Source organism: Anomalospiza imberbis, unplaced genomic scaffold, assembly GCF_031753505.1.
Source record: "Anomalospiza imberbis isolate Cuckoo-Finch-1a 21T00152 unplaced genomic scaffold, ASM3175350v1 scaffold_50, whole genome shotgun sequence".
NCBI lineage: Eukaryota > Metazoa > Chordata > Aves > Passeriformes > Viduidae > Anomalospiza > Anomalospiza imberbis.
In genome coordinates, this window is record NW_027100109.1 from 932,937 (window position 1) to 944,289 (window position 11,353).

The 11,353-nt window shown below is 57.9% G+C and overlaps 1 protein-coding gene across 1 annotated transcript; it reads left to right on the forward strand.

The window, feature by feature from the left end:
* Positions 1 to 3,543: 3,543 nt before the first annotated feature.
* LOC137467009 (serine/threonine-protein kinase pim-1-like) lies at positions 3,544 to 7,650 on the forward strand (the record flags this gene model as incomplete). Its single annotated transcript, XM_068178585.1, has 4 exons — positions 3,544 to 3,581; positions 6,673 to 6,919; positions 7,036 to 7,086; positions 7,291 to 7,650. Coding segments are annotated over exons 1-4 (696 nt in total), but the record flags the coding sequence as incomplete, so codon positions are not given.
* Positions 7,651 to 11,353: the final 3,703 nt, after the last annotated feature.

An 11,353-nucleotide genomic window follows, 5' to 3' on the forward strand; every position in this document is an offset into this window, starting at 1 on the left:
ATTGCTCAGCTTGGAACAAGAAGCTCTTTAGATCCACTGTGATGTCACAGATGTGATGTTCCAGATGGAACCTCCAGCGTCCAGCAAAGAGCACAACACAACCACTGGCCCTTGTGTCAGACCAGCCTGAGCCAGCCCTTGTGCCAGCTCACCCTTCACCATGCTCCCTGTCACCCTTCTCGTCACCTGCGCCCTGATACTCCCATCAGTCCTGAAAGCTCTCTGTTGCCTGGATTTTGTCATCCATCCCTGCAGGATGCTCACATTTGTCCTGAGAAAGGTACAGTCCCATTCCGTGGAGGTGGACACCCCCCAGCTGCCCGGCTGGGCTGGAGTTCTGTGGGGATGGTGTGGGACAGGGACCCCACTCTGAGGTGTTGCTACCTCTGCAGGCTGTCACAGACAGAGAGGAAGAGATGGAGGTGGACATGCAGGCTGATAGAGAGGAGGAGATGGAAGTGGATGGAGAAGAGAGTGGAGAGGAAGAGATGGAGGTTGACATGCAGATGGATGCAGAGGAGGAGATGGAAGTGGATGGAGAAGAGAGTGGAGAGGAAGAGATGGAGGTTGACATGCAGATGGATGCAGAGGAGGAGATGGAAGTGGATGGAGAAGAGAGTGGAGAGGAAGAGATGGAGGTAGATGTGGAAGAGGAGATGGACGTGGAAATGGAGGAGTACATTGAGGACATGGACATTGATGAGAAAGATGAGGAAGAGGCCATGATCTTGGGATGAAGAGCAATACCAGCAGCAGGACAGGCATGTGGTCCCCACAGGCAGAGCGGGTCCCCTGCTGCCAGGCTGGGACTGGGCTGGGTGGTCCCTGCTCAGGGATGTGGTACCCGGTGCATTGGATTCTGGTGGCCATCCCCAGCCTGTGCTGCGCTTGCTGGGCCAGCCTGGGGGCACATGGAAGAGCCCTCTCTGCCTGATTGGAGTGACTGTGGCACTTGCTTTTCCTCAAGGACCGATGGAGATCCCGGACAGAGATGCCACCCTTTTGTACATACATTGTAGAGTTTGTTGTTGTCTTTAGGCTATAGGTTTTAGGGCTTCTTTTTGTCTTCTGTAAATACGTTTCATTGACTTTTGTTGGATATGTTGTCGTGGTTTGACATGGAAGTGAATTCTTTCAGGAAGTTGGGTCAAACCAATCAGTAGTCAAGTTTGGATATTGGCACCTAAAGTAGCCACTAAAGGTGTGGATTCACCTCTGAGAACACAGGGGGTTCGCTCTCTTTGGTTCCAGTCAAGGTGCTGTGCAGACCTCCCCTGCCCAGCCATGGGGCTGGGTGGGGGAGGGGAAGCCATGAGGCCTGGTCGAGGTGAGCTGAGGGGTAGAAGGACTGGAACCGAGCCAGCTCCTGTGGACGGAAGGGTGGAGAGAATTGGAGATGTCTTTGCCATCCCCCCCCAGAGGGAAGAGACAGAAAGTCCAGACGGCACCTGTAACTTTGCCGGCGCGGAGGAGAAGGAGGCGGGGGGGAAGGTGCCCAGCCTTGGCCTTGGGAATCGGCTGCTGGGCAGAGATATCAGCCGTCCAGGGAGTCTGAACTTTTAACCCTTTCCTGAGAAATGAAGGCTTTGTAAAATATTACTCCTCCTTGATTTGAAGTAGAAGAGAGACAGTCTGGGATCCGAAATGATGGAAGAAGAAATTCTTGAGTTGGAAGATGATGGAGTGGCTTGTGGCTGGACTTTTCTTGTTAGCCATAGACTGAACCAAATTCTCCTGACAGAAGCTGCACTTAGGGGGGTGTGTTGGTGAGCCAAGAGACCTTTTTCAGCGATTACCAGCAGAGGAGTAGAGAGAACAGAGGAGAGTTGGAGAAAGTGGGGAGAAGCCCTCTGTCTTTGGGGAAGAAGAAGAGGAGAAGAAGACCTCTGTTCTTGGACCCTCAGCCCCAGGGGAAAATTGGGGGGACTGTAGTCCCAAGATGAGAAACTGAACTGTTGTCTCTTTTGGTCCATGGCAAAGCATCCTTAAAGGAGCCCTATGAGCAGTCAGTCCATGCACAGCGGTGAGAGCACTGTGACATGGAAAGGAGAGTGTCACCATGGCAGATCTTCTCCGGGCGGTTGCCATGTGTGACATGGAAACACAAGGGTGGCAATTGTGTTTCCTGGGAGGTCTGTGGCACAGGAGAGACTCCTGTCTCCCTTGAAAGATTGAGTATTTGATTATCTGAAGGGTGGCAACTTGATCAGGATCCCGGGTGGTGTCTCACTGTGGTTTCCTTTGGAAATTAGGTGGGAATTAGGTGGGAGGAAGAAGAGTGTTTTGGAAGGTCTTCGTCCAGGATTTAGTGTCTGTGTTTTTATAGTAGTAGTAGTTTAATAAAGTTCTTTTCTTTGTTATTAAGCTTGAGCCGACTCTGCTCTGTTCCTGATCACATCTCACAGCAATTATTTTAAAAAGTACATTTTCATGGGAGCGCTGGCAATGCGCCAGCGTCAAACCGAAACATATGTTCTTAGGTATATACGTTCTATAGATTGTTGTTGTTACAAATATTCTTACAATGTAAATGTGTTCTGTGTTTTCATTGCTGTTTTTCTGAAAATAAACAAGCTTTATTTTTCACACCCCAGTTCTCTTTCCATTTGCTTCAGGCACAGGTAGCATTTGCAAAGTTGTGGTTTCCGCTTGCTCCAGGTTCCCAGGGCTGGAGGTTGGTGGGGGCGCTGGCACAGCCACAACCATGTGCTGCTACCCAAACCAGGGTAAGCTGGACCACATGGTGTCGCTTAACGGGGTTTCTAGAGCAGCACACAAAAATTAGGTTACTCCAGAACTGTTATTCCCTTTTCCTCTCGATACCCTCGTGCTGCAGGTTGGGAACCAAAATCTGTCTTGGTTTGAAAAGACAGGTGTCTGCTAAGGAAGGCAGGAGCCTTCCTGGAAATGGAAAATATAAACCCCCTCCCTCCAAAGTATTATAATTTTGAAATTAAAAGGCTCTCAGGCAAAGATATGGGAATAGGAATAACAGTTCTTTACTAGGAAAATTCAAAAGATAACTGCAATAATACAAACAAACAAAAAAACCAAACTACTGACAGAGTCAGAACACGACCTGACACCCTGTGGGTCAGGGTGTTGGTAGCAGCACCCCCAAACCCAGCTGGGGGAGCGGAGGTTTGGGGGAAACAATGGGAAGGGGGTGGGAGAGGGGGCACAGGGGGAGGTGGGACCCACTGAGGCTCCCCCAGGTCACCCCAGGACCCCCAGGCCCCGTCCCAGCCCCCCCAGTTCCCTCCGCAGCCCCGGCTGAGGGGGGCTCAGCCCAGGAGCCGCCGTCGTTCGGGGCTCCCCCGAGGGCGGCCAACGGGAGAGCTCCCGGCTCGGAGAGGCCCCAGCAGAGGAGGGGATCTTGTCCCTCCTCGAGGGCCCTGAAGGGTCTTCAGGCCCCTCTGAAGAGGAGTTTTTCTCTTTTTAGGGATTTTTGGGGGGACCTCACCACTCCAAGGGTGTTTTTTCCTCCCCATTTTCGGGTGTTTGTGGGGCCGCAGCCCCACAAGCCCCTTTTCAGGGGCGATCATGACGGCTTTAAGTGACATTTTTATGGGGGACTCACTGCAAGCCGCTGTTAGGGGATGTTTTGCCCCCCAGGGTGGATTTTTGGGGTTTAAGGGCCCCCACCCTGGTCGGGTCCCACTCTAACTCCCCTTAAGAGGCCAACACCACTCCCGCTGATTCCGGCAGCAGAGCCGGGGAAGGTTTGGGAGTCCCGGGAGGATTTAGGGGTACCTGGGAGGGTTTGGGGGTCCCAGGAGGGTTTGGGAGTCCCGAGAGGATCTGGGGGCACCCGGGTGATGCCGATATGGCAATGGCGACCCCGTGCTGGCTAGAAACTTTCATGATGAATTCCTGAGGGGTTTTTGTCTTTCTCCAGGGTTTTTGGGGTCCCGGTGGATTTTTGGGGGGTTCCCAGGGGGGTTTTCAGGATTCCCGAAGGGGGGGATTGGGCGATCCCAGGGGGAACCCAAGGCTGGTTTGGGGTATCTGCCAGTGACAGAGATGGGGACCCCCTGCCAGGTATGAACCTTCTCAGGGGAGTCTGGGGGGTGCTGGGAGGTCTTGTGGGAATTTTGATGTCCTGGGATGGTTTGGGGGGGGGGGGTCTGTGTGGGGTTGTGCGGTCTTGGGGAGCTTTTGGAGGGCCCAGGGATGGTTTTGGGGTGCCGGGGAGGTCGGGGTGTCCCGGAGGGTTTGGGGGTTCCCGGGAGGGTTTGGGGGTTCCTGGGCGATGCCGGTGACTGAGCTGGGACCCCGTGCCGGATATGAACCTTCTCACAGTGCACGGGCAGCGTCAGCGTGTTCAGGGAGATCCTGGGGGGCCCGGGGGTCACCCCAAACCCCAGGGGACCCCAAATGCTCAGGGCCCCCCTCCCAAACTCCCCTCAGCGCTGGATCTGCTGCAGGCAGGGGGGCACCAGCACTCGGCCCCCACCCCCACCATCACAGGGGGCTGTGGAAGAAATCTGGGGGTGCATGGACAGGTCGGGGGGACCCCTAAAGTCCTGGAAAAGGGGGAACACAGGGGAACTCCCAGGAATCCCCACTGGGGGCTTAGGGAAGATCCAGGAGGAGTTTGGGGGAGCTTAATTGTGTCACTATCGTCAGGAAAGGGGACTCCAAGGGTCCCCGGTGTCCCCATTCCCAGCAAAAGGTGGGAAAACCCAGGCTGGCTGGGAATAGGGGTCCCGGGTGTCCTCAGTGTTGAGGAAAGGAGAGGCTGGGTGCTGGGAAAGGCAGGAATAGGGGTCCAGGGGGTCTCTGGGTGAAGGAAAAGGGGGCTCTGGGGGCTGGAGGGGCGGCATGGCCGGGAAATGGCTGTGGGGCTCCCAGGGCCACCGGGGGCTGATCCCAGCAGGAGCCCAGTTGCTGCCAGTCATTCCCCATTATGATACAATTTGCCCCCAGCACAGTCCCCGTTGTTCCCAGTGCCATCCAGTGTGTTCCCCGTTGTTCCCAGTTGCCCCTAGAATAGTCCCAGTCACTCCCAGTATTATCCCAGTATGAGTCCAGTATGATCCCAGTCTCTCCCAGCAGGGCCCCAGACACTCATCCTTGTCCCCAGTTGCCCCCAATGTGGTCCCAGTTGCCCCCAGCACATTCCCAGTGGCTCCCAGTGTGTCCCAGTCCTAGTGCTTGTTCTGGTGCTTTCCATGAACTGATTGAACTCTTGATTTATGAACCAATGCCCTAGATGTGGAATCCTCTACACTGAACTCAGAAACAAATGCCCTCTGTCAGAGCATTTTCATCTTCTAGATCACTTTCAAGATGCCCATGGGGATGTTGAAATGATTATCACACAGCTCTCCATTTCTGGATGCAGGCTCTGCGGATTCTTTCTCTGCATTCAGTCAGGCTTGCATTCCCTGACAATTCCTGGTAGCCCGTCATGGTTTCTTAGGGTAGAACAGTAACAATGAAAACCTTACCAATGGCACAACTGCCCAGCCCACAAGGAAAAGAAAGAACAAGCTGTCAAGATCTTCAAACATTTGCCCTGCTGTGCTGCAAGAGTTGAGCTGCACGCAAGGTGTGGAAAGCCAAGAGAAGCTGCAGTTGGTGGCACATCTTGTGACAGGAGCTGCACCTCGTTCTACAGGAAAGGTTCTTGGAAAGAGCAAACAGGAGTGAGGAGAAGATTCTGGGAAAACTGAAACAGCTTTTAAGAAATGAAATGAAAATGGAAAGAAACAACTGAAGATGTTTTTCTCTGTTTATTTTTATGCTCTTTTCCATCTTGAACTACTGCTCCATCCCCTTAATCCAAATAGATCTCATCTCTAAGATCCATGACTTGGCAAATTTCAGACACTCTAAAATACCATGAGCTACACAGTTTGCCTTCCCCGTGTTTTTTTCTATTATTTTTTTTTTTTAATCATTCCTGGAGAGGTAAGTGCAGTGCTTGGGTCAGGTACAAATTCTGCATTCAGGGAATGTGCTCCCATAGTGTTTGACCCTCAGCAGGGACAATGCACGGCAGAGACCGAGGGGATTCCTTTGCCGCTGTGCAGGAGTCCAGACTCTGGGTCTGGGCTGAACACGGCAAAGTTCCCGTGTTTGGACAGGCTCAGGGGCTCCCCCGGGGAGTGGGGGCTGGGCGCGGGGGTGAGCGGGCAACGGACAAACGGACACGGGGACAAACGGCCCCGGAGCTTCAGTTGCAGCGGCAGCAGCAGCAGCAGCGGCAGCGGCAGCAGCAGTGAAAGCAGATACTCTGTCGAGTCCCTCTCGCATCTCCTCTCCCTCTCCCGCTCTTCGTTTCCCAGTGTCCCCTCCTCTCCCAGTCTCCCTCTCCCCCTGCCGGGCTATGGCCCCAGCCCGCCCCTGGCCGGCGCTGCCCCGTCCTCATCCCCGTCCCCATCCCCATCCCCTCCCCCGGCTGTCCCGCCGCGGTCTCGCCTCCGCCCGGCTCTGGCCGTGCTGGTGGTGGCGCTGCTGGGCGGGCATCAGTGCCTGGGGCTGGGGCGGCATCGCCGCCCTCTGGCTCCGCCTGGCCCGAGCCCGCCCCCGGCCCCGACGTGGACTCCAGTCCCGGCCCCTGCCCAGGCCCCAGCTCCTTCCGGGCCCCGCGGAGGACACACGCGGCGCGGCCGCTCCCGCCGCCTCCGCTGCGGCTTCCCCGGCCTGAGCTCCGCCGCTCGGCAGCGCCGCCGCCGGCCCCGAGCCGCCGCTGTCCTGTTCCAGGGAGAGAACGCCTGGGGAGGGCCGGCCCGGGGCGCTCAGGGGGCGCTCGGGGGCCGCTCCTGGCCCCGGGCCGAGCGCTGACAGCCGCGTCCCGCCCGCAGGGAAGGCGCAGGAGGCCCTGCAGGAGCGGTACCGGCTGGGTTCGCCGCTGGGCAGCGGCGGCTTCGGCAGCGTCTTCGCGGCAACGCGGCTCTCGGACGGCACCCCGGTGAGCGGCAGGGCCGGCGGCGGGCGCAGGAGGAGGGGGCGGAGGAGGCGGAGGAGGGGGATGGGGCTGCGCAGGGCAGGCGGCGAGCTCAACCCGCTGGTCTCCCTTGCTCGCAGGTGGCCATCAAAAGGGTGCCACGGAACCGCATCCGGCACTGGGGCGAGCTGGTGAGTGAGCGGGGCCAGCGGCAGAAGCTGGGCCGTGCCGGGCGGCGAGGAGCCGGAGCCCGGCAGGGTGGGAGCCGCCGGGAGCCCTGCAGGGAGAGCGGGCATGGGCTGAGCGGGGCATGCAGAGCATCCCGGGCTGGCTGAGGGGTTCCCCAGCCCTGGCACGGCCTCAGCCCCACTGACGGCATCGCGCTCCTCCCGCAGCCCAACGGCACCAGCGCACCCCTGGAGGTCGTGCTGCTGGCCAAGTTGTCCTCTGGCTGTGCTAGCATCATTCAGCTCCTGGAGTGGCTTGAGCTCCCCGACAGCGTTGTGCTGGTGCTGGAGTGTCCGGAGCGGTGCCAGGAGCTTTCGGGTTTCCTGGCAGAGCGGAGGTTCCTGCTGGAGGAGGAGGCGCGGGGGCTGTTCCGCCAGGTGCTGGAGGCCGTGCGGCACTGCACCAGCTGCGGGGTCCTGCACAGGGACATCAAGCCCGAGAACATCCTGCTCGACCTGGCCACCGGGCAGCTGAAACTGATCGACTTTGGCTGTGGCGCCTTCCTCCAAGACAGCCTACACCCAGTTTGCAGGTGAGCCCTGCCGGGGGATGCTCCTGGGCATCTCATGGCCCAGCCGGGGTGCAGCCCCGGGGCTCCCCCTATTGCAGCCGGGATGGGATTAATGCTGGAGCCAAGCTGATTTGGGTGGGAGTGTGAGGAGGGCCAGCTCCAGCCCTGCCGACAGCCTTCAGCACCCACTGTGGCCTGGGCTGGGGCTGGAGCTGGGGCAGCCAGCCTGACAAAAACCCCAGTGGGGGTAGCAGAGGAGGGGAGGTCTGACCCCATGCCCTGGATGGTTTGGTGTGCAGGCGAGAAGGGCTTGGACTGCTCTGCTCCCACTGTTTGCCTTGGCTTGTTAACATTTTTGGGGGACTGTGCAGGTGGGGAATAGAGTGGGTTTCTCCACCCTGGGTGAGTTTTTCTTTTGTGTGTCATGGTTGGGCCTTCCCAGGGTTTCTGCTGCCCTCTTCCAGCACCAGTGGCTTCTTTTCCAGCCCCGAGTTTGTACACAAGTCCCAGCTGCTGGTGAGAGGGCAGCGGTCACCCTATGTGCCACTGGGGCAGCCCCCATATGCCATGGGGTGCTGGGGCCAGGCTCTGGGAGCAGCAGCATCCCCCTGCTGAACCCTGTCCTACAGCCCACCAGAGTGGATCCACCACCAACGCTACCACGGCCAGGCAGCGACGATCTGGTCCCTGGGCCTCCTGCTGTACCACCTGGTCATGGGGAAGCACCCGTTCAGGAGGGGCCAGGAGATCATCTGGGGGCAGATCTTGTTCCCACGACGGCTCTCTCAAGGTGGATCCTCATCTCTGGGCACGGGGCCAATACCCGTGCTGGGAGAGAGCAGCAGCTCGTGGGCATCCCACTCTGGCAGCTGCTGAGGAGGTGGCACATGTCCTGCTGTCCTGCTCTCCTCCAAACAGAGAATCCATGGGGAAGTTTAGGCCCAACTCTGGGCACACCCAGGATGACCTGGGCACGGGAACAGGGGGGCAACTTCTCCAACTGACTGGTGATTTCTGGTTTGTTTCCCCAGAGTGCCAGGATGTCATTAAGAGGTGTTTGTCCATGCAGCCCTTGGACAGGCCGTCCTTAGAAGAGCTTTTCCATGATCCATGGGTGCAGGGTGTTCCTCTGCCCCAGAAGATGGGAGAGATCCACGTGCACAGTTGGATCCAGGGGCCTGGCAGGTAACAGCTCCACACATCTCTTGGCAATCAGTGGCAAAGCCAACCAGACTGGTTTTGTCCTGCCTTTAGCTCTGAGCAGGGGTCAGCAGAAGGGAACACGCAGCTCTTGGGTTGGAGCTGAGCTGGACAACTCGTGTGGCAAGCACTGGTGGCCACCATCCCCCTGGTTTTGCTTGTCTGGTTCACTGACAGCTGGGGCCCTGGGCAGAACCCTGACAGCCTGGTCTGGCCCCAGGGAAGGAGAAGGAGCCCCTGGAGGAGCTGTACCAGGTGGGGCTGCTGCTGCTGGGGACAGCGAGGACGACATCAAGGATGACAACCTCTTGCTCCACCTGACCACCGGCAGCTGAAGGGGATGGACTTTGATTCTGGCACCTTCTCCAAAGCCAGGCTCCACAGGGAATTTGCAGATGAGTCCACATGCAGGGGGATGCTCCCAGATTAGGGCATTGCACAGCCTGGCCGGGAACCAAAGGTTCCCCCTTTGCTGGGGCGGATGCAGCTGATCCTTCAGTCGGCTGCCCAGCTGTTTTGGCAGGGCTGGGGGGATGGGCTGGGGTGGTGATGAAATGGGAGTGGGCTCCTGGCCCTGCCAACAGTCCCAGCACCCACCGTGCCCTGGGCTGGGGCTGGGGCAGCCAGCCCGACACAAACAAACCCCCATGGTGGGAGCAGAGGTGGGACTCCAGAACCTGTGCAGGGACTGCTTTGCTTTGCAGACAAGGAAGGGCTTGGGCTGCTCCACTGCCCCTGTTTGCTTTCGGATCACCGTTATTTTGGGGGGCAGTGCAGGGGGGAAGGGAGAGAGCCTGGGCTTCCCTCACATGTGGGTTGTTTTTTTCCTGGCATGCAGGGGTGGGGCCTTCCTTAAGCCCCTGACAGACATAAGATTTTGGACCTTTTTTCTTGTTCCCCTTTTTGTCTGTAATCTATTTTCAATAATTTGTTATGCATTTTCCTAGAGGAAGCGTGGGGTCCAGTCTGGATGGGGAAGTGCTTGGGAGCAGCTGTGGCGTGGATGGGCCGTGCCCTTGGAGAAGGCTGAGGACATTGTTTGGGACCAGCTTTTCTTGAAGCGGGGGATGGCGTGAGGTGGGTCCCGTCTGCTCGGCATGGTGGGATCAGAGCTTTGGGGAGATGGCAGCGAGCACAAGAGCATCCTGCTCTGGGCAGCTGCTGCGGGCTGGATGTGCCATGGCTGGCTGCAGGCTGGGCACATGTCCTGCCCTCCTGCTCTGCTCCCAAAGGCAGCAGGGATGGGCAGCTCTGGGCACAGCTCTGGGCACGGCCAGCATGGCCTGGGCACTGCGGGTGGCTGGGACAAGGGGACAGGAGCCTTCAGCTGACGGGCGCTTTCTGATTTCTCTCCTTGCAGCCGGGCTCTGTGGGTGCTGAGGCTGCTCTGGGCTCTGCCAGGGCTCTGCTGGAGCTCAGCACTGGGCTGCAATCAGCCAAAGAAGAAATGGGGTGACCTGCAGCACAGACCTGCTTGAGCATTTCAGCAACACAGCTCAAGTTTGCAGAGTGTACACCTCCCAGGGAAAACATGACACCACCTAAAAATAAAATTGTTCAGTAACTTCTGAAATTAAATCCATCTGGGATGACCCCAAATGACGTTTTGCAGCTTGCTCAAGATGTAGCTCAGCCCTTCTCTGAACTGTTCTCTCCCTCACCTGCCTTTTACTTCCCAACTGCTCCCTCTTGTCCCCCAGTGAGTTCCCAGACCATGGCAGTCTCCATCACACTGTTGCCTTCCTTGGTGCCCCTCGCCATGAGGAAGGCCGAGCCCCAGGCTTAGCGACTCATCCTGTCACTGGCTGAGGAGCAGCAATGTCTCAGAGCTCCAGTGGGATTTAAGTGTCATTCAGAGCTGCTTTCCTGCCCTCAGCTCTCCTCACTGCTGAGTTCCCACTCCCTTTTCCTCGTCCTTGCAGCGGGATGAGCTCTGTGAATCCCCTTGAGCCTCCCCACTCTTCCCAGCCCACACATCTACCTCAGTTAGGCTGAAGCTGCAGATTCTCTGTCTCCTCTGGCACACCAGTCCAGTCCCCTGTGTGGGGAGCCCCAGCCCCAGAGCACAGCACTCAGCAGTGCAGTCCGGGCTGGAGCAGCTGCCCTGCAGCCCTGGCTTGGCTCATGTGGCAAGGGAATGCTCCCTGTTTGCAGCTGTCCCTGCAGGATGGCCCCGGGCAGAGCCCAGCCAGGCTCCCACTGCAGCCCCTGAAGCTTGGGGCAGACAGTGGTCGCAGAGCTGAGGTTCATGGGGAGCACCCGGAGCTGTGGCTTGCAGCCAGTGTTGGCAAATGTTGTGTTCTCATCTCCTGCAGCCTGTGGGGAAAGCAACCTGTGCTGCCAGGCCTGTGTGTGCCAGGGGCTCTTGGATGTCTCTGTATCCATGGACAGAAGGCTCTGTGTGTGCCAGGGGCTCTTGGATGTCTCTGTACCCATGGACAGAAGGCCCTGTCTGTGCCAGGGTTTCCATAATGTCTCTGTGCCCATGGGTATGGAATAGCATGGACACTGAAAGTGTC